General features: G+C 38.4%; 2 protein-coding genes across 2 annotated transcripts; one reads left to right on the top strand and one right to left on the bottom strand.

Moving 5' to 3' along the window:
- Nucleotides 1–4136: 4136 nt before the first annotated feature.
- LOC149398342 (cyclin-D3-3-like) lies at nucleotides 4137–5151 on the bottom strand. The gene is made up of 2 exons (XM_089615741.1): nucleotides 4686–5151; nucleotides 4137–4576 (listed from the first exon to the last, which is right to left on the bottom strand). The coding sequence occupies exon 1, from the start codon at nucleotides 5110–5112 to the stop codon at nucleotides 4783–4785; it is 330 nt and encodes a 109-aa protein (XP_089471867.1). The 5' UTR covers nucleotides 5113–5151; the 3' UTR covers nucleotides 4137–4576; nucleotides 4686–4782.
- Nucleotides 5152–6010: 859 nt separating this feature from the next.
- Nucleotides 6011–25894, top strand: LOC149398341 (ultraviolet-B receptor UVR8-like). Its single transcript, XM_089615216.1, has 11 exons — nucleotides 6011–6223; nucleotides 6363–6436; nucleotides 6513–6597; nucleotides 13962–14087; nucleotides 14195–14434; nucleotides 16117–16308; nucleotides 16625–16668; nucleotides 24693–24875; nucleotides 24937–25027; nucleotides 25504–25547; nucleotides 25625–25894. The coding sequence occupies exons 1-11, from the start codon at nucleotides 6031–6033 to the stop codon at nucleotides 25745–25747; spliced, it is 1395 nt and encodes a 464-aa protein (XP_089471342.1). The 5' UTR covers nucleotides 6011–6030; the 3' UTR covers nucleotides 25748–25894.
- Nucleotides 25895–26286: the final 392 nt, after the last annotated feature.

Raw genomic sequence — 26286 nt, 5'->3', positions numbered from 1 at the left:
AAGAGGAATTTCCGACTCCCCAAAGGAACTCCCGACCCCCCAAAGAAACTCCTGACCCCCAAAGAAATTCTCGACCCCCAAGAGGAACTCCCGACCCCACAAAGGAATTTTCGACCCCCCAAGGGAATTATTTTCAACCAACTCCACAAGCAACCTCAAGGAGTCTTGGAGCCCAAGAAACAAAACTCCTATAAATACTCTAATCATCCAAGAGCAAAGAACAACTCATTCTAAGAGAAGAAAAATACTACAACTTCTCTCTCTAACTTCTTTCTCTCTCTAAAAATTCACTCTACACATACCCGCAAAATAATGCTAGAGTTACTCCACATCCATCACCTTTGATTTAGAAAAAACACAAAAGATGAATGATCTACTTCCTTTCTCTCTAGAATTGAAGAAGAATTATTATCTCTCTCTCTCTCATATTTCTTTTCACAAAAAAAAGCTGAAATTATGCCACATTATATTCCCTCTAAAAAGGTGTCCAAGAATTTGAGAAATCCAATTCTCATGTTCTTCCCTTAGTAAGAGGAACATTTCATTACATATCACCCTTTGTCTCTTCTATTTCAGATAAGGAAAAGGAAGATCACGGTAAACCACGCCACCCACGTCGAGTTCCCGAAGGTCTCCACTACAGTCGTAGCGCCACGAGATATCTTCCACCCGTTACGATCCAATCAGAGCCATAGGAGATTCGATGCCTGCAACCTAAGATTGATACACGTTGTAAGCTCGCACCCCGACACGTGTCTCGTGAATGTTGATCAGAAAAACGCATTAACATTTTGGCGCTAGAAGGAGGGGATCTCGAGAACAACCATGAGCTCTCCACCGAAAAACTCACTTCCTCCGCGGAAGACCACAAGATTCACCAACAACAAATGGCTAGGCACCTAGCCATCTCTGAGGGCGGACTCCCTCCGACGGGAAGCGTAGCATTCAACACTCGGGCCCGAACTTGCCAATCACAAGAAGATAACACCCCTCGGGATGAGGCTCTCCCTGCACCCATTCGAGACGCACGAATGGAACAGATCGAGACGAATCTCTTCCGCCTCGCCGGCATTATCGACAGGATCGAGGGTCGAGGTACCGTCGCCGAAGACATCTTTGATGAGCAAGACGCATCGGAGTACATCCCATTGGGATAAGAGATTCAAGACTCGGAGCAAGGCCTCGACAACAACCCTGAAGGAGAAGCCCAAGAGCCCTTTCAAGAGGAAAACGATAACGCCCCTGATCCGAGCATTCGAGACATCGGCCACAGTCACCTTGAAAGGGAATGAGGAGTTCGTGGACTTCACCAACGCCGCGAGGATCGCCGAACGATTGTTGAACAAAGGCCACGAAACCATCCGGCCTCCTCACGGAGCTCTCGCTCCTACTCTGAGGCTAGAACGGATCGTTCGCGTCCGTCCGCCTTCGATCGCCTAGGCCACAGAGAGGACATGGCAGATAGCAGGGACACTCGAAGATTTGCGCCACCGAGACGCGTCCACGACCCGAGACCCGTTCCCCACCATGAGGAAGGCTTGAGGCAACGGCTCAACGACCGAAGAGAGATTTCGCAGAATCCTCCCCCTATCGAACGGGTGAACCCTCGAGCGGAAATGGGACCAATCCTTGCCAACCCGACTCCGCCACACATTGCGGCTCTCGACCAAGCGTCTAATGAGAGAGGACGCACGATAAGAGTTACCCACGTGGCTCTGAAAATCCCGACCCCCGCGGTTTAGGGTCGCTTGATCCCCGTGATCGAGTCGCTTAAGGCCCACGTGGCTCCGAAAATCCCGACCCCCGCGGTTTAGGGTCGCTCGATCCCCGTGATCGAGTCGCTTAAGGCCCCCGTGGCTCCGAAAATCCCGACCCCCGCGGTTTAGGGTCGCTCGATCCCCGTGATCGAGTCGCTTAAGGCCCCCGTGGCTCCAAACACATTTCGACCTCCGTGGTTCTGGGTCGCTCGAACCCGACTTCAGATGGCTTGGTTGAAATCATCATCAAGCGGTGTAACACCCCGTACCCAGAGCACCGCGGAACGATCCAAAGATAGGCGAAACCCCGATCCAAGAGGTTTGAGCGCGCTTAGCCTAAAACCGAGATTGTACCCGGGCGCAAGCGGTTAAGGCTGTTGCACTACTTGGAGTAAATTTCACCTAAACTTGAAGAAGATCGAATCCCAGCGATCCAGACAAGCAAGCCAAAAAGCATATAGTCAGACCCTTCGCGGTTCGGACGAGCATACACAAAGGCCATCTAAAAAAAAGGCAAAGAAAAGACTCTCCAAGACTATAAAGTTTCTCGCACGACAAGTCACACGTGAAACTGGGGGGTTAATGTTATGTCGTTATTTTTCACAAGTGAAAAATGACACTCCTAATAAAAAATACAACAAAAGGAACTCCCAACCCCCCAAAGGAGTTCTCGACCCCCAAGAGGAACTCCCGACTCCCCAAAAAAACTCCCGACGCCCCAAAGAAACTCCTGACCCCCAATGGAATTCTCGACCCCCAAGAGGAACTCCCGACTCCCCAAAGAAACTCCCGACCCCCCAATAGAATTCTCGACCCCCAAGAGGAATTCCCGACTCCCCAAAGGAACTCCCGACCCCCCAAAGAAACTCCTGACCCCCAAAGAAATTCTCGACCCCCAAGAGGAACTCCCGACCCCACAAAGGAATTTTCGACCCCCCAAGGGAATTATTTTCAACCAACTCCACAAGCAACCTCAAGGAGTTTTGGAGCCCAAGAAACAAAACTCTTATAAATACTCTAATCATCCAAGAGCAAAGAACAACTCATTCTAAGAGAAGAAAAATACTACAACTTCTCTCTCTAACTTCTTTCTCTCTTTCTCTCTCTAAAAATTCACTCTACACATACCCGCAAAATAATGCTAGAGTTACTCCACACCCATCACCTTTGATTTAGAAAAACACAAAAGATGAATGATCTACTTCCTTTCTCTCTAGAATTGAAGAAGAATTATTATCTCTCTCTCTCTCTCATATTTCTTTTCACAAACAAAAGCTGAAATTATGCCACATTATATTCCCTCTAAAAAGGTGTCAAAGAATTTGAGAAATCCAATTCTCATGTTCTTCCCTTAGTAAGAGGAACATTTCATTACATATCACCCTTTGTCTCTTCTATTTCAGATAAGGAAAAGGAAGATCACGGTAAACCACGCCACCCACGTCGAGTTCCCGAAGGTCTCCACTACAGTTGTAACGCCACGAGATATCTTCCACCCATTACGATCCAATCAGAGCCATACGAGATTCGATGCCTGCAACCTAAGATCGATACACGTTGCAAGCTCGCACTCCGACACGTGTCTCGTGAATGTTGATCAGAAAAACGCATTAACACTATGAATGATAGTTGTTATTGATTCTAACTAGAAAATAACACACTAATCAATAATGCTAATAAAATCAACTTTCTATTATATTTAGTAATCATTCCTCTTTATTTCATTATATTCAGCAGACAGTATTCCTAACATTACCCATCAATGCAGATAATCAGTCATTATAAGAAAACGACAGTATTTGTCTGTTGCAAATTTGCGATTCTATGGGTTTTGCCTGACTGAGATCCATGCAAAAAAAAAAAACTATCTAAGAAATATTCAAAATCATTTTGATTAAAAATCGGGCGGTACAAAAGCCGAATCTAATAAATTTGAATTATTGAAAAATAATAATAAAAAATAGGATAATTTACAAGAATCCCCCCTGAACTATTACTCGATTAACGAAGTGTACCCTCAACTCGGATTTTCATAAAAAATTACTCTGAACTCGTATATCTGTTCACTTTTGCCCCTTCCGTCAAATTTTTACTAACTCTGTTAACAATTTTATGACGTGGATGTCATATGTGACTTAAATTAATACCCTCTAATATTATTATTATTATTATTATTATTTTTATTATTGTTACTAACTCTCTCTCTCTCTCTCTCTCTCTCTCTCTCTCTCTCTCCTGACACATACACGCTAACAAATCAATACACACATAAACCCATTTATATATACAACTTATTTTTAATTTAAATTTAATTAAATATAATGTACAAACCCAACATTTTTTTAAACGATTAAAGATTAAGATATTACACATATGCGTCATCTTCCCTATGAAATAAAAGTATAAAACGAAGGCCAGGATTTCTGGTTCAATCTCTGTGACCGCCATTAACGCACAATTAAAAAAAACGTAAAAGGGATGAATCGCTCACTGACAATATGTTGGAGCTCGTACTTTCCGGCGCCGACATCTCCGACAACAACTCTGTTCCCACCAGCTTCGGTCCCAAACCAGAGACCCATTTCCACGGTGGAGACTCAAGCTCTCTCTCTCCGGAAGCGACAACTCAGCCTCTCCTCTCTTGCCATACTGATTCTGGACGGGTTTATCTCCAACTCTCCCATGGCCATTTCCATGGCCGTCTCTGCTTTAGAGCTCAAGCTCGAGAGATACACCGATTCCGAGCAGGGCTTTACTCTTCTAAAGCCCTCTTCTTGGGTTAAGGTCTTCGCCTCGAAAACGAATCTAGATTCTTCAACCTAAAAAGTCCATCCATTCACATTAAATAGGTTAGGAAAAAAAAAAGAAAAAAAAAGAGATCATCGCCGCCATTGGGGAATTTCAACAAGCACTTGGCGTGCAACTTACTTGAAGGTCCAAGAGAAGCGGCACTTGGGTCTCCTCGACCTTGGCGGCGAGGGAGAGGCAAGCCACGGCGGCGAGTTGACTCATCCACGGCTTGTCTCTATGGAACTGGAGGCTCGAAACGAACCTGTCGAAGTATCTGGTAATGCGTCTGAACGGTCAGAATCCAATCCACGCCCTCTCGCCGAGCCTTCGCCGCGGACGCGTCCGAGCTCAGATCGCTAATCTGTGCCTCTTCTTTCCCGATTAGGGATGTGAGCTCGTCGTCTTCCCAGAAAAGGTCGTTCTCGAGGAGGACCGGAGGGAGAATCGACTCCATTACGTCGGAATCGTCGGCCAGAGCCTCGTCGAAGTCATCTTCCTCGCAGAACAGAGCGTCGAGGGCCATCGGAGGGTTTTGAAGCTGCTGAGATTCGTCACTTAAAGCCATGGCAAACGCGTTGTGGAAAAGAGAGAGCCTTTTTGCTATTGCTATACTGTGAGCATAAGGAGGAGATCGGAGAGGCTCAATCTGAGGGCTATATCCATATCTGAACCAGATTCTCTCTAGAGATTTTTCTTTTTCTGTAAAATTTTTAATTTATAATAATAATAATAATAATAATAATAATAATAATAATAATAATAATAATAATAATAATAATAATAATAATAATAATAATAATAATAGAGGGTATTAATTTAAGTCACATATGACATCCACGTCATAAAATTGTTAACAGAGTTAGTAAAAATTTGACGGAATGGGCAAAAGTGAACAGATATACGAGTTCAGAGTAATTTTTGATGAAAATCCGAGTTGAGGGTGCACTTCGTTAATCGAGTAATAGTTCATGGGGATTCTTGTAAATTATCCTAAAAAATAATACATAAAGAAAAAAATAATAATAAAAAGTAAATCTGCGGCACTTAAGGATTTTTTTTCCACAACGAAATTCCAATTTATTCTGATGACATCTGCGCAAATTTATGCATAACACTTGCTATCCGATTTGGTAAATAAATCCCTACTTTTAAAGAAGACCAAACTTCCTAAAGAAGACTAAACTTCCTAAAGTAGAAATAGGGATAAATGGAAAAAAATATCAAGGGGGGACCTACCGACAGGATATTAAATGAGATACGTGTGGGCTAATTCTTCCAGAAGCATCTAACGAATTCGTGGCCTCAAACTCCTCTAGTGATCTCTAGGCTCACGTCTCCCCACGTGTCAACGGTCCCACGATGTGAATCCTACGTGGCACCAGACGAAGCTGATTCCATTTTGTCTTTCGGTTCTTTCCATTTATAGAACCCTTTACTCTCAATAAATCACACAGCAACCTCAACACGTTCTCTCAGAGAATCCATGGACGGGTGTGAAAACGACGTCGAAATGGCGTTTTCGTCGTCGGAGACGGCGGTGTACATGTCGGGGTACCTTCCCGGAGCTCTGGCGCAGAGCTCGCCGCTCCTCTCGCCGACGCTCGTACGGAAGCCGGCAGGGTTATCGTGGAAGGAAGTTTCCGCCGGAGGCTGCGGATTCGCCATGGCTATTTCCGGTGGTTTCTTCCTTTTCCGATTCGACTTTCTCCGACACTTTCTTTTCTTTTTCTTTTTTCTGGGTTTGGAAAATCGAGTCCAAAGAGCTCTTTTTGACGTAGTATTCTATCATATGTTTTTTTTTTGTCAAAACGACAGATTCCGGAAAGCTCATTACGTGGGGTTCGACCGATGATTTAGGACAGAGCTACGTTACGTGTGGGAAACACGGGGTACTATATAAACTATATTCGCATTCCTTAATCACTTTTTTGTTATTATTTTACCGACACTTTTCTTTATTGGAAGGAAACTCCGGAGCCTTTTCCTCTTCCCCCTGAAATCTCTATTGTTCGAGCTGCCGCGGGTTGGGCTCATTGTGTTGCAGTTACAGGTATTTTTCCACTGAATCAAAACGAAAGTTGTAATTCTGGGGTTAACTAGAAAACCCAATAGCCAAATGGTAGATCGGTTCCGCTAATCATCTTCAGCCTCTAAAAACAAACTTATTCAAGAAATTGATAGTTATTTATTTATTTATTTTTTCGTAACTACGTTCGTTAAAAAAAGAAAGACCGGAGGGTTGCATACAAATGAAGATAATCAGTAGACACGAGACCCACCTTGAACAAAGCGATTTTTTTTTTTAATTATATTATTATTAACTTTGATTCAACATCTGATATTAGTATATACACGAGAGACGCTCCTTGAACAAAGCAATCGTTTTAATTATATTATTATTAACTTTTATTCAACATCTGATATTAGTGTACGTACACGAGACGCACCTTGAACAAAGCAATTGTTTTAATTATATTATTATTAACTTTTATTCGACATCTGATATTCTTCAATTTGATAACGCAGTTACATTATTATTATTAATATGAAATGGTCAAAATAGTTGTTCAACTAGTACTACTGGGTCAGTGGACAACTTGTTAAAAGTTAAAACAATTTGATTGTTTCCTGCACGATTAAGCAAATCAACAATCAAACAAACAATCACAATTAAAAAAATAAGACACAATTCACGTAGACGAACCCACGTTAGTCTCAGCGGTCTAAGTCACTCCCAATTTAGAGAAATTCTGTAAATATCTCATAAAATATAATAATTTCTTAAATGACTCAAATATTATAAAATTTTGTAATTACTTGCATGGTTTTTATTTTCAAATAATTATGCTTATATTTTTAATAAAATTGCAAACTAATATTTAAAAAAATAAATGAATCTAGAAAAATTTAAAAATATGTCTAATAAAATATAACATCAAGATAAAATTATAAAAATTGTGATATTTTCATAAAATAATGAGTTATTTTGATAAATTAGGTAATCCCAAAAAAGTTTACACCTTTAAATATGTCAGTGACATGTTAATACTTAATTGGTCAACAACATGCGTGTATTTTTTTTTCTTCATTCTTTTGCTATATAGCTTTTGACATGTTAATATAGCTTTTTTCCCCCTTTTTTTTGTTTCTTTCAGTGTGCAATTTTTTTTCTTCATTCTTTTGCTTAACAGTTTTTGTTCAACCATTTTTTTTTGGTCTGTCTAATTTTTTCCCTATTTTTTTTTTGTTTCTTCCAATTGTGTGTGGGGTTTCTGAATCATTTCCATAATATTATTTATGTCCCTTCTTTGCTTTCATACATCTTTTATAGTTTAATTTTTTTTTTTATGAATCTAATTTAAATATTTTAAACAAATTTTATTTATATTCGGTCACACTCGACTTCAACTTCTGGTTCTGCTCCTGCCTATTTAGAGAGATTGATACGTGCGGTGGTGAAAAATAATCCACTATATCTCAATCAAAGTGATGAAAGACTTTGGTTTGCAAACTCCCTCTCAAATGCTTGTTCTTCTTTGATTCTACAATAAATTACAATCTAAACTGTCTTGAGATCAGAGACTCTTCTTTTTCACGCAATCTTTTTCGGAAGATTGACACATCCCATCAATGCAAAACACTCACAAGCTCTTCACAAATAAAGTACAACAATATCAAACACTTGGAACTTCTTGATGTAATTTCGCTAGAGTAGAGAGACAACTTCAAGGTTAAGGTCAACGCGAATTAATTGACCAAACTGGAAAGGGAATGATCGAAATAAACTCTTTTTGAGTTTTATTAGACCAGTTCTTAATCTTTCTTGAATTTTGATAAGTTGAAAATTAAGAAACCAAATATCCGATACTTATATGTCCATAAAAATCTAAACTAAAACAGAATATTATAGTTCTATTCGCTGGAGGAAAGCTAATAAGTAACTCATATCTTTAACAACTTCTTGCAGATTTGACTTGAACAACTGTTACAATTTGTTTTGCAAAACTTAACGATGCCACAGAGAATTCAACATTATTGTTAGAGGAAAGAAATGGAATAACGGACTTAAACACAAAATCGATCAATTAAACACAAGAACACAATAGCTTTCTGCACGAGCAATTTAGAGTGATTGCGTGCACCGAGAACATAAACGAATAAAGAAGCGAGGATTTTTATTATATGTTATGATCAATTTGATCCTAATCTAGCTAGTCTGGGCACACAAACTCTATTTGCGATTCACAATCTTCAATTATACGCTAATACACATTAATTCGAGAATCCTAAAGAATTATCCTAAAGTTTGATCACAGATCGATCCGTGTATGCATACAACCTTCTCAAGTGTTCCCCCGGTGACAAGATCACAATCTTATTCCTCTCTCTCATAAGCTTTCTCGTGATACACTCAATTTTTTTTTTCTCTCTCTCCAACTCGTGAATGAACGATGGGATACATTGATGCAAAATGTTGGACAATTTGCTCATTTTAGGTGTGACTCATGCATAAGCTAATTCTGCTGCTCCTGATATAATCCAACTACTCGCTAACTTGTCACAATGTCACTTGCCGTGTGTGTGAGATGTGGTTGACCATGCTCTGCAAATCTCCACCTTGGTGAAGCACTTCTCACTCCTTAGATTGCCTCTTGGTCTCGTGCCCTCTTTCACCGAACACCATCTTCACATCTTTGATGTACCTCACTAGCCACTTAGCAGTTTGTCATTGGTCACATATTGGTTTGCTCATAAATGTACTGATTAGACTTGCACCATAAGCAATATCAGGCCTTGTACTAATCATAGCACATATACAATTTCCTACACTTTTTAAGTAGGGTATGTCCTTCATGAATCTCTAGTAACTAGATTCTTCATTCTTTTGAACTGCCTTTAGCTTAATATGAGCTCCAACAGGTGTTGTGACACTCTGGGAGTCAATGGCAGAGCCACAAACTTAATTAAGGAGGATACAAAAAAATTATATAAAATTAAGGACTCAAAATATAATAAAAGCATCCACCTCAATAAAATATCTTAATTCCATGACGAGTTCTCAAACTCTGAAAATATTGGATAATAATTTCAGTATCAATGGAATGATTAGGGACATGAATTATTTTTTAAAACATGATACGCAAAAAAAAAAAAAAATGGACTTTCATAAAATTGTAGGTATTTACGGGGTTTCTGTAAACAATAAAGATATTGGAGTTATAAATGCTAATAACTACCACTTTTATTGTGCTAATTTTATTAATAATAGGATAAACTCACGGCTAAGAGTGGTAAAATTTGGATAAATTTGTAGGTGAGAGTGATAAATATTGAAAAGAAATAAAGTTGTATTAAGAGAATTTGTGTAAACAGAGTGATAGATATTGAAAAGAAATAAAGTTGTATTAAGAGAATTTGTCTAAACAATGAAGTTAATGGAGTTAAAAATGATAATTGAGACCACAATATCAAAAGTTTAAAAAGTTGGATAATCTATCTAGTAGTGAGATTTGGATAATCTTGCTAGTAGTGAGATTTGAACTCAGACAACAGATGAGTTATATGCTACCAGTTGTTAACTTAATTTTTATCATTCATGGGGGCTCATTTTTGTTTCATCCATTTATTATTATTATATCTTTTGTTTCATCCCGAGTCAGTGGGGACTCGTGCTCTCACTGGTCCCTACGTGGATCCGCCCTACTTGGAGTCACTTAAGCCAAATAGATCAACTTCCTTTCTGACATATCCTTCTTGTGATTGAATAAGCCTCATTTGAATTATGTTCCTCTTTATATCCATGCCAAAATCTTTGATGCAGGGCCTAGATCCTTCATCGCAAACTCAAAACTGAGTTGATTCTTCATCTTCAGCACTTGTGTTTTATCCTTATAAGCAATCAACATGTCATCAGTAAATACATGTAATTGCCACTCTTCAACATGGTGATGTAGGCACATTTATCATACTTTGTCCTTGTGAACCCTTGATTCATCATAAACTCATCAAATCTCAAGTATCAATGCATATGAGATTGTTTGAGCCCATTCAATTATTTCTTCAGCAATCATGCCGTAATTCCATGTGAAAAAAACCCTTAGGGTGTTGCATGAAGATTTCTTCATCAAGTGATCCATGTAGAAATGTTGTTTTCACATAAAGCTACTTTAACTCGATATCTTGTATTGCTGCTAAGAGCATAAGCCTGATTGAGGTGTGTTTACAAATCAATACCCTCAACTCGAGAATACCCTTATGCCACAAATCTAGCTTTATATCTAAGATTCTCAATGTCTAGAATTCCTAGTTTCGACTTATATACCTATTTGCAGCAAATGATCTTTTCATTAGTCGACCTATCAACAAAAATCCATGTCAGATTCTTCTTATGAGATTCCATTTCTTCAGCCATGGTCCTGAGCCACCTCTTTTTTTTTTTTTTTTTTTGTTTTTTTTTTTTTTTTTGTTTGCTGAACTATGCCTATCTGAAGTCTTAAGGCTCTGCTTTAACTGTCTCTGCAATGCTGAGTGCAAAGGCAATGAGGTCTACTTCTTTAAATCTTGCTGGTGGTGTGATCTTTCTTCCCATGTCTCTAGTCAACTGATAGTCTCTAATCTCATTTGTGTCATCATGACACTCTTGATCCTAGCCTTGATCTTCAATTGATTGTCTTGGCCTTGAGCAACTTCTTGGTGCTCAGCTCTCCTTGATCTTGAATGCCTTTTAGCTATGAGATTACCTTGTATTGAATCATCTTGTCTATGATCAAGCTGAGAAGTTGTCAGAGTTCCAGTGTTAACCTTGTAGATAACAATTTCATTAAAGACAATGTCTCTACTTATGAAAATCCTCTTGTCATCAACGAGTCACTTGGCTCTAGGGTTGAGCTTTCCCTAGCTTGTTCGAACATAGACTATGCAGCTAAAAGATCTAAGGTGACTATACCCAGGCTTGTGACCAGATCAAACTTCTTTAGGGATCTAAAAATCTCTAGAGGAATTTGGAGACTGATTGATGAGGTAACATGTTGTAGAATTTGCCTCTTCCCAAAAAGATTTAGGAAAACCAAGCTCACCTAACATACAACTATCCTTATTCATAATGGTTCTATTGAATCATTTAGCCACTCCATAATGCTGAGAGGTACATGGACAAGTGTGTCCTAGAACAATTGCTATGAAACTCAGAGCTGCAAAACTCTAACCCATTATAAGTTATAAGCCTCTTCACCCTCTTATTTGTCTAGGTTTCTACTAAGGTTTTCCAAGTCACAAACCTCTCAAAAGACTCACCTTTGGTTCTAAGAAAGTAAATCCAGATTTTTCTAGAACAATCATCAACAAATGATATAAAATATCGACTTTTTGACAGAAAAGTAAGTACCCGAGGGGAACCCCATAGATCGGAGTGGATGTAATCAAGAGTCTCTTTTGATATATGAATTCCCTTCACAAAATGAGCTTGCGAGTTTTTCCCAGAATGAAGCTGCCACAAAACTCCAATGAGGTCATGCTCGAGGCCTTGATCAGACCTTGCTTGGTCATTACTTGAAACCCTCTGTTTCTCATATGTCTAATTCTCTAATTGTGCAACGTTGATTAGCTTGTGACAGCCTCTCCTTCAAAAGAATATAGACCGTTGATTAGCCTATCTCTCAGAACTTGTAGAATTCCCTTTAAGATTTAGATGACTCCTTCTTGAGCCTTGTAAACATAATCTACAGAGTCAAGCATTTCAAGTAAGATTAAATTCTTCCTATGATTTAGAATATACTTGACTTCTCTCAAGATCTTGGTTGAGCCATCTAAGCTCTCGTTCTTCATTGAGCCAATGCCAAGTAATTCACATGCTTGGTTATTTCCCCCAAGTAATTTTCCACCATCCATTTCTTGATAGTCGAAAGGCCAATCATTTACTGGTGACATGTGGAAGCTCGAGGATTATCATCTAATACAGAGACAGGACTTCAACATGGTCAATTAGACCGCTTGAGAGAATCGATGATTCCTCAATGTTCTAGCCTCCAAATGCTTCTTTCTCTCTTTGACTTGGACTTGGATATGGACTTTGATCTCTTTCGCTTCTCGTCTTCCTCTCACATGCAATCCTTCTGATCTCACGTTCTTAGGGTTGGCATTCAGATCTTGCTCCTTAGAATTTGTTGTAAATATATCCTCATCAACCTTTAGTTTATCTCTACCATAATTTAATGTATCACCTAATTGTTCATAAGGTTTAGCGGGAGAGTTGATTAAAGTGGCTTAGTCTTCATCTTTAATTTCGATTTCAAAATCCTCTAGATATGACCCAAGCTTGGAGAATCCTTCTCATCGACTGGCTTCTGTTTGTTTATCTTGAAGCTGTAGAACTTCTGTTTCAGGTAGATCCGCGTTGGAGAAGACTTTTTCATGTACATTGACTCAAATATTCTTCCTACATCACCTTTATTGGGGTCAAATCGCTGATTCTCTAGATGATATCGCCTTTAAGAATTTCGTCAAGTCCTAGATTCTTGCCAACAAACTTCTCGATGTCAGATTTAAAAATTTCTATCGTTTATTCTTGATCAGGAATTTGTCAATTCTGAAACTACAAATCTCACTCGATGCGAAGAGAAGGCTCGAAAATTCTGTGCACAGAGCAGAAGCAAAGCTCCGATACCAATTTGTTAGAATAAACATGGAATAGCTAAAATAGCACACGAAATAGAACAATCAAACACAAGAACACACTAGTCTTGAGCAAGCAATCTAGAGTGATTGCGCCCCAAGATCATAAACAAATAAAGACGTGGCGATTTTTATCCTAGGTTCATATCAGTGTGATCCTAATCCGAGTCAGGGAAAATACGAGAAACATATTTGCGATCAACAATATCCAATCTTCAATTACACACGAGTACAAAATCGATAATCCCAAAAAATTATTCCAAACCTTGATCACAGATTAATGCTTGTATACAAGTTTCTCATATGTTTTCCCGATAAGCAAGATCCAAATCTTCTTCATGTCACTCTCAGAATCTCTCTCATCTCTCTCTTGATACTCTCTCTCTCTGCCACTCCTAAATGAACAATAAGATAAACTGATGCAGAATGATGGATGATTTGCATCAAAATTTATGTGGAGTTTAGGTATGATTCAATCTTAAGTCAATTATGTTGTTCCTATCATAATCTAATTGCCCCGCTAACTTGTATACGGCCTTGCTGACTTGTCATAATGTCACTTGCCATGTATGTGAGATTTGGTTAACCATACTCCACAATTTTTTTAATAACCTAGTGTCTGGGTTAAACCCGACTAAAATTTATGAGGCCTTGGCATTATCAGTAGACCAAGTCTTCTCTTGGACTCTATACCTAGTTACTTACTTTGTATTACGATTTCCATTATTAGTATGCTTGTTGTAGGTGGTGACGAAGTTTACACGTGGGGTTGGAAAGAGTGCGTTCCATCCGGAGAACTAGTTGGAGAACTATCTTCTGGTAACAACAATAAAGAAACATGTGAAAAGAAGAGTACCTCTACAGAGCCAGGTAGTCTATTTTTTTTTTTTAAGGAGAATAGTGTTTATTTGATATTTGTGGAAGTCTATTTCTGGATGTAGATTGATGTGTTCATTTGTGTTATGGGTATGCTATAGTTAGTCCTCATTATGAAGGCTCCCGACCTAAAGGACGAACATGCTTAGGAAACGAGACCAGAGTAGGTGGAGAAGAAAGTTCAAAGCGAAAAAGAGCTTCGTCGTCGGCAAAGAAAGCCGCCAAGAATTCTTCATCAAAGGACGAAAGCCGTTCGTCCTTGCCACGTCTTGTAACGCTGTATACTGGAGTCCGAATAGCCACCGTTGCCGCCGGAGGACGCCATACTCTAGCTTTATCGGGTAAAAAATATGAACATAATGTTATACAAAAAAAAAAATCCATTTGAAACTAATCGATTAACAAATAGCCTAAATACTAATCCTCTATATATAAGATCATCTTCAAACCATAACACCAAATTTGTGCAACATTTACACCAAATTAATGTAACTATCATATCTAATAATATTTGTATCTCAAACTCACAACACCAATTTTCACACACATTCACACACACACACACACACACACACATATATATATATATATATATATATATATATATATATATATATATTATCTTTTTATACTTTTCAATATGACTCCATATCAATTGCATATTAAACTTTTTATTAGTTTTTATGTCAATATTAATCTTATAAATATTATATATATATATTTTTTTTCTATATCAACAATACCAAATTAATTTACAATAATATGAAATGTTATGTCAATATCACAAAATTAATTAAAAAAATACCTAAAAAAATAAATAAATATATTTTGGATTACATTAATATTCATATGTTAAATATTACATAAACATTGCATTTCTTTGATAAACTTAAATACTCAAAATATATTTTTAAAAAAATAAACACGCACATGCAAAAGAAAAATAAAAACACACAAAATATTATGAATCAATCAGGAAAATAGCCAACTTAAATGATTGATATTGTTAAATAGCTAACGTTTGGTAAATTTTAGGTAAATAGCCACTTTCAGACGTAAATCTTAGGTAAATAATCAACGTTTGATATATTAAAGTGACTATTTACTTAAAATTTACTTCTGAAAGTGGATATTTACTTAAGATTTACCAAACGTTGGCTATCTCAAACATTTAAACTGGGTATTTTTCTAATTTTTTTGAAATATTATTAGTATAACTGGTGTGATATTTCATATAGAATGCATTATATTTCATTAATTCTATGTACGTTATTAATGTTATCTTATTTACTCTCTTTTTTAGTTAATGCTATGTAGTTTATTTTTATAAATGATTTAAATTAAAGTCAAAATTATAAATTATTTTTGTTTAGTGATTCATTTGCAATTAGAAATTGTGCTACACCAATTTAGTGTATATGAACAGTCAAATATCAAATTTAGTGCGAGACTATTCATCACACTAAATTTTGCATCAATTTAGTGTATAATTTGGAGTGGATTGGAGCCATTCGCACAATAAATGTCACTTTTCACACCAATTTAGTGTGAGTTTGAAATGGTATAAGCAAACAACGTACCACTCAGGATAAAAAATTATTTTGAACTTGGTACTTGCACATTTTGTATTCAAATCTACAACTAACTAAACTAGCTAAACTAAAAGATTTGCTAAATAGTCATTTTTTTTATTTTTTTTTTTAAATTTTAAGTAAATACTCATAATAGCAACGTGATATCTTCTAGATAGTTTCTGATTTTCATATTTGCATGTGTTACACGTTAATTTTTGTAAATTTTTTGAGATATTGACATCAATTTGGGCTTGTAAATAACATTTCATGGTCATTTACTAATAAAACTTACAAAAGATTGCCTAAATGGCAAAAATCAATATTTTGTATGGCTATATATCTATCGGTCTCTTTTATATTAGTATATTATTCACAAATTTTAGACAAAGCGTTGCTATATTCCAAATCCACTAGTAGGTTTAATAATATTTCAAAAAATTTAATTGCAGATATGGGACAGGTGTGGGGTTGGGGATATGGAGGAGAAGGACAGCTTGGTTCGGGCTCCCGGATGCGCATGGTTTCATCTCCACTTCCCGTGCCTTGCACCGATTCATATGGAAGTAACAGTGAAAGCATGGTTCCAGGAAATCATGTCAAGGCCATAGCCTGTGGAGGGAGACATAGTGCGGTAATCACAGGTCCTGTTGTACAAACATATACTGAAAAGAATATACATCTTTCTTCTTTTGTTTGCTTACTCTTTAATAATTAAATTAATTTACTGCGAGCTTGGTCTGCTACTTTCTCAATAACATGAAATTTTGGCTAAAATCTAAAAAAAAATTTAGAAAATTGGTTATTGCAACCCATTGTTTGTAGTATGTTTTTACCATCAGAAAATGAAAATGAAATAATATTAAACATGCACTCAGATATCAAGCTCTTTTGCTTTTTCGTTGTAGTTTTGTTTAACACCATCATCAACTCACAAATATTATATTATTCTTACTAAAGATGCTGGAGCGGTTCTTGCTTTTGGATGGGGACTTCATGGACAGGTTAGTTATTGAGAAATCACACAATCTATGCCACTCTAAACTATTTCAATTAAGAAATAACAATGGTCTTATTTTATTTAAATTACTAGCCACGATCACTTTATTTGGCATATTTTCTTTTTCAATTTACATTTTTTTTTATCATTTCTCTAACTTTTTTTTTTTTTTTTTTTTTTTTTTTTTTTTTTTTTGTATTTAGAAACTAATTAACTGGCAGATTTTATTAAGAGATAACAATTTCATATTTTAATGTTCGCTCAGATTGATGTGAGATTATTTTCTTAAATTTTGTCAATAATTTTTTTGTAAAAATTTTTAGAAGTTTTTATTACTCATTAATTGCTTTCCTCTCTTAGCTACTAGTTATCACACCATATTTTTCAACTATGATTTACTAATATAATAGGTGATGTTATTTCATAAAACGTCGGATTTTTTTTTCTTAGTTTCAGTAGTACGAATATATATATATATATATATATATATATATATATATATATATATATATTAGTTTATAAACAACTATCATTATGTTGTTATGTGTTTTATATATAAATAGTCTATATTGTTGGAGTAGTTTATAAGGTCGTTTGGTCTCATTTTTGTATTTTTATAATCTTTTTTGTTTTTTAAGAACAAACTTCGTTTTCTTACAAACAAACTATGCATTATGAAGGTTGTTTTTTTTTTTTTTTTTTTTTTTTTAAATAACCCATGCAAAATGAAGTTGTGTTTTTTGCTGTTTATAAAATACTTTGTCACAAATAAACAATGGATTATGAATTTTTTAATAGACAGTATGCGATATTTTTTAATATACGTAAACAGTCCATAAACTCGTTTTGGTCTTCATTTTTTGGTTTATAAACAAACTTTTTTTTTTTTTGTTAAATGTATAAATTATATATGTAGTTACACTGAGTTGGCCTTTTGGTTCAGGCAACTCTATTGTCCTTCTATTGTCCTTGTTGTTGTCTCTAGCACGGCTCAGAACACTATTGTTGTTGTACGGTCAGGAGTCGACGTGGCCTTCCTGACAGCTTTTTGTCTCTCCTCGTCATGTTATGTGCCATATGTCCGATTATAGGACACTCTTTTGTTGTCTCATATTAAAGAGAATGGTTTTATCCTAGGCGAGGGTATCACATTTTATCGCCGAAAACCAATCTTTCAAGTGTGTGTTTTTGTTGTTCTAGGTTTTTGACTCATGTCCGGCGAAGTCTTACCTAGTGTATTTTACAGTTGTTGCTGTAGTTTTTGTTATTGTAATGAAGTGACACACTGGGAGAGTGTAAGAGTGAAAAGTGAAATGAGCTCAAACCTAGAGGGAGCTTAGGTTAACAACACCATATATATAGCTTGGAGTTAGGAATAGTGGAAGGTGACCATTCAATACAATATTCCGACGTGTACTCAGCATATTGTCTAGTGAAGTTGTTCTTTTCACCGGGATTGATATCCCCCAGAGTATGCATTTGAGGCCGAACTGGGTTACCATTTCTTAGTGTTCTTTACTTGTTTTCATTACCTGTTGCTTGTTGTTTATCTTGTTATTCTTAATATCATCTAACAAGTAGGCTACATAGTAGATCTGGAATTACAAGTGGTATCAGAGCAAACACCCTAAGTTTCTGGGTGAGGTTCTCTTAATCTTATTGTTGTTGCTAAATATGGACACGTTCAGGGAAGGAGGCTCTATTTCTCAAGCTCCGCTTCTCGATGGCCAGAACTACGCGTATTGGAAAGCCAATATGGGAGCTTTTATACGGTCCATCGACTACAAGACATGGAAGTCCATTATTATAGGGTGGAAAGCTCCCAAGAAGGCTGTGGATGATGGCTTTACCCTTGTAAAGAAAGCCGAGATTGAGTGGAGTCCTACAGAAGATGAGGCCGCTCTATCCAACTCCAAGGCTCTCAATGCCATCTATAATGGTGTAGACAATAATGTTTTCAGGTTGATCAATACATGTGAAAGTGCCAAGGAAGCTTGGGACATTCTTGAAACTGACTTCGAAGGGACGGACAAAGTGAAGAATTCACGTTTACAGCTTGTCACCACCAAGTTCGAAAACATGAGGATGCTTGAAGAGGAAACAATCAACAAAATCTATGTGAGGGTCAGAGATCTCTCCAATGAGTCTCACTCTCTTGGAGAACCAATGTCAGATGCTAAACTGGTCAAGAAGATCTTGAGATCTCTACCCGAGAGGTTCAAAATTAAGGTGACCATCATAGACGAAGTGCATGACACCTCTGCGATGAAGGTAGACGAGCTCATAGGATCCCTACTCACCTACGAGATGTCATTTACAGGGTCCTCTGAAAAGAAATCAAGAGGTCTTGCTCTCAAGTCCACTGCCTCTGAGCTCTCATCCCCGAACGCTGAGATACCTTCAGAATCATACGAGGAGTCCTTGGCCTTGATGGTCAAGAACTATGGGAGACTCATGAAGAAGTTCGAGAAGAGATCACCCAATCTCTCTGGACAGGCATCTGGTCCCTTCAACCGCGAGAAGACTTCTCAGGGTTACAAACATGGGAATTACATTAAAAAGGGATGAGAATATCGGGGAACTTCTTATGCATCCAAAGGAAAGGGGATTCAATGCAGAGAGTGTGAAGGTTTTGGCCACATACAGGTTGAGTGTCCAAACTATCAGAGGAGGCAGCAGAAGAATTTTAACTCCACTCTGAGTGATGAAGACAATGATTCCAGTACTGAAGCAGGAGAGGATGGAGGCAACAATTTCCTTGCGTTCATGGTTCGGAGTTCAGGTGCTCAGGACAGTCCATCAGAGGAGAATAAAGGGAAACTGCCTTGGCTCTTTCTGAATGCTCCAACGATTTCAAGTCAGCTGGAAGTGGGGAACTCAGTGACGAATTTCTACTTCATGCCTATGAAGTCATCATGTCGCAGACTGGGTCCACAGGAAGTGTGAAATCATGCACAATTTCTTAAGTAGAAATCTAGGATTAAGAGTTGGAGGCTAGGCAATCTAGCTTACTCGAGGAGATAGAAGAACTAAGGAATGACGCTCCTGACATGCTAAAGAACAGGATTGAATCGCTGCTTGGTGAAAAATCTCACCATCTTGAGGTCATTGGGAGTTTGAAGAAACAAATCGCTAAACTTAATGCTGATCTACCGAATATGACCAAGGGTGTTCAGATGCTGAACTCAGGAACTTCCAGCTTGAATGAGATTCTGAAGATTGGGCAATCATCCTCAAGTCATAGAGGACATGGATATCATTCTGGCACCTCCACCTCGCACACAAGACTAACTTTGTGTCTCCGTCTCAGGTGCCAGTAGAAAATAGGCGCAAGATGTCTCCACCATCTCAGAAGACATCAAGTCATGTTCTACCAACGCCAAGGTCTGCTCCTAGATCTAACTGGAGATGTCATTTCTGTGGAAAATGGGGGCATATCCGCCCCTTTTGCTATTCTCTTTATGGCAGGTTTCTAGAGAGGAAAAAAACTGGTCAAAATGTTCTGTATGCTCAGAGTAGATTCCCCAAGATGAAGGTGGATCTGAGAGAATGTTCAGAGAGGCAGACCTCGCTTACTCCTGCTGGTCAAGTGTGGAGAATCAAACACGACCACAGAGCTTTTGTTGCTTATACCTCTCTCAAAGCTAGTACCAGAGACGACTGGTATTTTGACAGTGGATGCTTACGACATATGACTGGAGAAGGGTTTTTTTCTAAACAACGTGCAGAGTTGTCCTAAGGGGCATGTCACTTTTGGAGGGGGATCGACTATCACTGGGGTTGGGAAGGAAAGTTAAATGTATCGGGCCTTCCAGCTCTCGACAACATCCTTCTGGTTGATGGGCTCAAAGCAAACCTGATCAGCATTAGGCAGTTATGCGACCAAGACTTGATAGTCACTTTCACCAAGAACGACTGCTCTGGCACGCGTGACGACAAGTCAGTGTACATGAAAGGTTTAAGGTCCCCTGACAGTGCTACCTTTGGTCTGCTACCTCTATTTTGTCGTCCACCTGTCTTGTTAGCAAAGCTGATGCCACAGATCTTTGGCATAAAAGACTTGAGCACTTGAATCTACGGAGTTTGGGCAATCTTGTGTCCAAAGAAGTTGTTAGAGGTCTTTCTGAGTTGAAGATCAAAGAAGGAAGGATCTGTGGTCAGTGTCAAGTGGGTAAACAAGTGCGTGCATCTCACAAGAAGGTAGACTTCCTCACCACCTCTCGTGTTTTGGAACTCCTCCACATGGACCTCATGGGTCCCATGCAAGTTGAAAGTCCGAGTGGGAGAAGATATATTCTGGTAGTTGTTCATGACTACTCAAGGTACACCTGGGTTGAGTTTCTCAGAGAAAAGTCTGATGCCTTTGATGCATTCCACACCCTGAGTCTGAGGTTGCAGGGTGAGAAGGAGAACACTTCAGGCAAGATTATGAAGATTCGCATCGATCATGGGAAGGAGTTTGAGAATGGCAAATTCCTTGAGTTATGAAATTCTCAAGGGATCATGCATGAGTTATCTGCCCCTATCACGCCTCAACAAAATGGCATTGTGGAGCGAAAGATCAGAACTATCCAGGAAATGGCACGGGTTATGCTTCACGCGAAGTCTCTTTCGTACCGCTTTTGGGCAGAAGCTGTAAACACTGCGTGTCATATTCACAGTCGGGTCTCAATTTGTCCCAGCATGTCCTGCATAACTTATGAAATATGGAGGGGGAGGAAGCCCAATGTCAAGTATTTTCATATCATTGGTAGCAGTGTTTTGTTCTTGCTGACAGAGAACCTAGGAAGAAGTTGGATCCTAAGAGTGATGAGGCCATTTTCTTAGGCTACACATCCAGTGGTGCTGCATTCACAGTGTACAACAAGAGGACTCAGTGTATCGTGGAGTCAAGGAATGTGGTGGTCGACGATGAAGACATGGTTTCTGAGGAGGATGAATCTAGTGTCTCCCTTGATTCCATTGACACAGAAGATGTCTCAGACACTGGTGAAACTTCCGCTATCTCAAGGGAAAGAACTGATCCTGACTCTCCGGTGAAGAAAGTCTCGAGTAGAGTCAAGAAGAATCATCCTACAGAAGCTATTATAGGCAACCTGCATGAAGGAGTCATCACCAGGAGAAAGGAACCTGTCAATTACAGGGAAATGATAGGCAACGTTTGCTTCACATCCAGAATTGAGCCAAAGAATGTCACGGAGGTTGTTAGTGACGAGTTCTGGATGATATCCATGCAAGAGGAATTAGTTCAGTTTGAGAGGAATGAAGTCTGGAAACTTGTTCCCAGACCTGAGGAAGTGAATGTTATTGGAACAAAATGGATCTTGAAGAACAAACCTGATGCTCTTGGCAATGTCACGAGGAATAAAGCCAGATTGGTTGCTCAGGATTACTCTCAAATTGAGGGCCTAGACTTCGATGAGACTTTTGCTCATGTGGCTAGACATGAAACTTTTCGACTCCTTCTCGGTATTTCGTGCCTCAAGAGGTTCAAGCTGTTCCAGATGGATGTCAAGGGTGCCTTTCTGAATGGTATTATGAATGAAGAAGTGTATGTTGAGCAGTCCAAGGGATTTGTGGATCCTAAGTTTCCAAACCATGTCTACAAGCCTCACAAAGCCTTGTATGGTCGGAGATGATGTTTGCTCAGATCTATGTGGATGACATAGTGTTTGGTGGGATGTCCCAGACCATGGTGGACCACTTTGTGGAACAAATGCAATCTGAGTTTGAGATGAGTATGGTGGGTGAGCTCTCTTACTTCTTGGGTTTTCAGATGATACAGTTTGAAGAGGGAATCTTTTTGTCTCAAGGGAAATATGCCAAGGAATTGGTTAAGAAATTTGGTCTCGAATCAGGAAAGCCTAAAAGGACCCCAGCTTCTTTTACAGTCAAGCTCTCTAAAGAAGATGGAGCTGAATCAATTGATACCAAATTATACAGGAGCATGATCAGGAGTCTCCTCTATTTGACAGCTAGCCGACCAGACATTTCTTACTCAGTGGGAGTTTGTGCTAGGTTCCAGGCTCAACTTACTACAACCCACTTGAGTTATGTCAAGAGGATTATCAAGAACATCCATGGAACCACCGACTATGGTATCCTCTACTCATTTGACACAAATTCTTTTCTTGTGGGTTTTTCCGATGCGGATTAGGGAGGCAACTCAGATGATAGAAAAAGCACCTTAGAAGGTTGTTTTTTCCTTGGGAACAACCTGGCCTCTTGGTCCAGCAAGAAACAGAATTGTGTATCGCTGTCCACAGCTGAAGCTGAGTACATTGCTGCTGGTGCGGCTTGCACTGAACTAGTCTATCACAAATCTATGCTGGAAGAGTACGATGTTTCACATGATGTCATCACGTTGTACTGTGACAACATCAGCGCTATCACACTGTTTGCTGATCAAGTTTTGATGAAGATGTTCCATGAAGACCCCGCCTCGTCCTCTCGCTAATCACACTGTTTGCTGATCAAGTTTGGTTATTATGTTCCGGTTTCCTGTTTCTTTCTCCTCCTTCTTCTCAAACCCTCTGGTCTGTAATATATTTTCTCTTACTCTTAGTCTCTTTCCTTTTTTTCTTTGCTTGGCAAAAAAGGGGAGTCATTTGCAACTCTAGTTTTTCTGCTTTTCAATTGATACAATGCTTTATATATTTTAGTGTGTTATGTTGGTTTTTGCCTTCCTCTGCCAGTCACTGTGGCATGAGTGAATCTTGCCGCACCTTGTTGAGGGCTAAGTGGTTGCAGGATAGAGTTTTGCTTTCTCAAAGCCAAAGGGGGAGATTGTAGTTACACTGAGTTGACATTTTGGTTCAGGCAACTCTATTGTCCTTGCTGTTGTCTCTAGCATTGCTCAGAACACTATTGTTGTTGTACGGTCAAGAGTCGACGTGACCTTCCTGATAGCTTTTTGTCTCTCCTCATCCTGCTATGTGCCATCTGTCCCGGTGTCCGATTACATGACATTCTCTTTTGTTGTCTCATATAAAAGAGAATGGTTTTACCCTAGGCGAGGGTATCACACTTTACCGCCGAAAACCAATCTTTCAAGCGTGTGTTTTTGTTTTTCTAGGTTTTTGACTCATGTCCGGCGAAGTCTTACCTAGTGTATTTTACAGTTGTTGCTGTAGTTTTTTTATTGTAATGAACTAAAACACCGAGAGAGTGTAAGAGTGAAAAGTGAAAGGAACTCAAACCTAGAGGGAGCTTAGGTTAACAACACCATAGAAATAGCTTGGAGTTAGGAATAGTGGAAGGTGACCATTCATTGTATTCCGACGTGTACTCAGCATATTGTCTAGTGAAGTTGTTATTTTCACCGGGATTGATATCCCCCAGAGTAGGCATTTGAGGCCGAAATGGGTTACCATTTCTTGGTGTTCTTTACTTGCTTTCATTACGTGTTGCTTGTTGTTTGTCTTGTTGTTCTTAACATCATCTAGTAAGCAGACGTACAATATATATATATATATATATATATATATATATATATATATAACTTGTCTTTCAGCTCATGGACAAATAGATTTGATAGTTTTTGGCCGTGTAAGATCTTAGGCTTGTGGTTTGATTTGATTTTTATTTTTACTTTTTTGCAATGTAAACTTTTTAAGCGTGAAATGAGTTTCCAATACTGTTTTAGTTACATTTTCCTATTTTGTTGGTCAATTAAATATTCAATATTTATCCCATATATCTCTTAATTGATAAATAATAAATTATGGACTATTTTGTAAACATAATTGTTTATAAAAATTCGTTAAATAGAAAGGTTATTTTTCGTCATTTTCCATCCACGACCACTATGAATAAACAATAGTTATTATTCTCAATCTTTATAAACTATGGCTATTTTGCAAATGACCAAGATTAAAACGGCTATTTTTGCTCGATTGCTCTCGTCTCTAGACATTATATACTTTCCTTGAGCTTTATAGATCATTCAAGCCTATTTTTTTTTTTTTTTTTGTATTGTATGATAGTAGTTAGACTGACCAATTCCGGCGTTGTGTTGTTTGATTCAAGTGTGGGCAAGGAAGTACAGAGGATGAGCTAAGCCCGGTTTGTGTATCTTCGCTACTGGGCATCAGGATCGAGGGCGTCGCTGCTGGACTTTGGCACACTGTTTGTACATCTTCCGATGGAAATGTTTACTCATTCGGTGGAAATCAGTTTGGTCAGCTAGGCACCGGAGTTGACCACGCAGAGGTAAACACACTCTTAAAATTCCGAAACAAAGGATATGCATTTGTTTAACAAATTACTACAGACTCTTCCTAGGCTTCTCGACTCTCCGAGCCTCGAATACACAAATGCAAAAGCTGTATCATGTGGGGCTCGCCATACCGCCATAATCACAGGTATATCAGATTCGCTCTTATTTAAATATTCATCGTTTTGCACTGAATCGGCCTCCTTGAAATTTGAAATTTTTGGACCTATGGCTCTTAGAGTATTGGACGACATTTTAAGTGTGCGACTCACGTCACCTTAATTTTTGTAAGGAAAAAAAAAATCTATGTAGTTATGTAGATATGGACTCTAATTAGCTATTGCAAGGGTAGAGATCAACAAGCTTTAGGCACGGAGTAGATTTTTAGAATGGATTTGAGTATAAAATTACATGAACCTAACTATGACTGAAGTTGGTCAAAGTATACCAAGACTTTTGAAGCGAGGATAAGGGTCAAACATATCAAAGCTCGTATAGAGCTCAATGGTCATCCTAGTCATATGTACAAAAGATAAACCTTTTTTTTTTTTTTTTTTTTTTTTTTTTTTTTTTTTTTTTTGTATTGCTAATCAAGCATTTCTTGTGTCTTTTGTTGGCTCAAAGAGGATAGTAAAGTCTTTTGCTGGGGATGGAACAAGTATGGGCAGGTAAAATGAGTTGGTCTCTAGTTCAAACGTTTCTATGCATCTCATACGTACATACTTACTTTGGCTTCCCATGGCAGCTTGGATTGGGCGATGCTATCGATCGCAACATTCCTTCAGAGGTCACCATCGAGGGCTGCATCCCCAGAAGTGTAGTGTGTGGTTGGTGGCATACTCTGCTTCTCGCTGAACCGCCCACATGACACGTTTACCTATATATAAGAGAGTGGTATATATCTAATATTTGCTAGCGGTGGAGACTGAACTCATGACCTCCACTTTGGATGTGGTGTGAAATTATCACTAGACCAATTGCGGTGCCACTCGTCTTGAATTTTTCTTATTAATATTTTTTTCCTTTCTTTCAAAGTACATAATGTTAATAAGGTTACAACTTTTGTTGGATATTGAAAGCACAATAAGACTAATACATGATTTGAATCGTAAACAAAAAAGAAAATTAAACAAAAAGGCGAATCACACGAAAGCTTGAGTAGTTAATTGAAAGAAACCCTAATGCTGCAAAATAGTATGATAAGGTAAAAATTCACAAGTTAAGGCCCGGTGCTTGGCCATGGGTTATGAGGATGATGAAAAGAGAGCTCATGACGGTACGTGGGACACGTGTGAGCTCTGTCTAGCTAGTCGAGAACACAAATGGCGTGAAAAGCATGAGAGCACGGAAGTGTAACGATCTCCGAGCCGACCTCCGAGACTCATTTCACGTAAATCACACGGTCAA

Source organism: Urtica dioica, chromosome 5, assembly GCF_054948205.1.
Source record: "Urtica dioica subsp. dioica isolate 48M chromosome 5, U.dioica_male_clone48M_v1_H2, whole genome shotgun sequence".
Lineage (NCBI taxonomy): Eukaryota > Viridiplantae > Streptophyta > Magnoliopsida > Rosales > Urticaceae > Urtica > Urtica dioica.
Note: the sequence above shows the minus strand (reverse complement) of the source record. Positions and strands in the feature narration are given on the sequence as shown.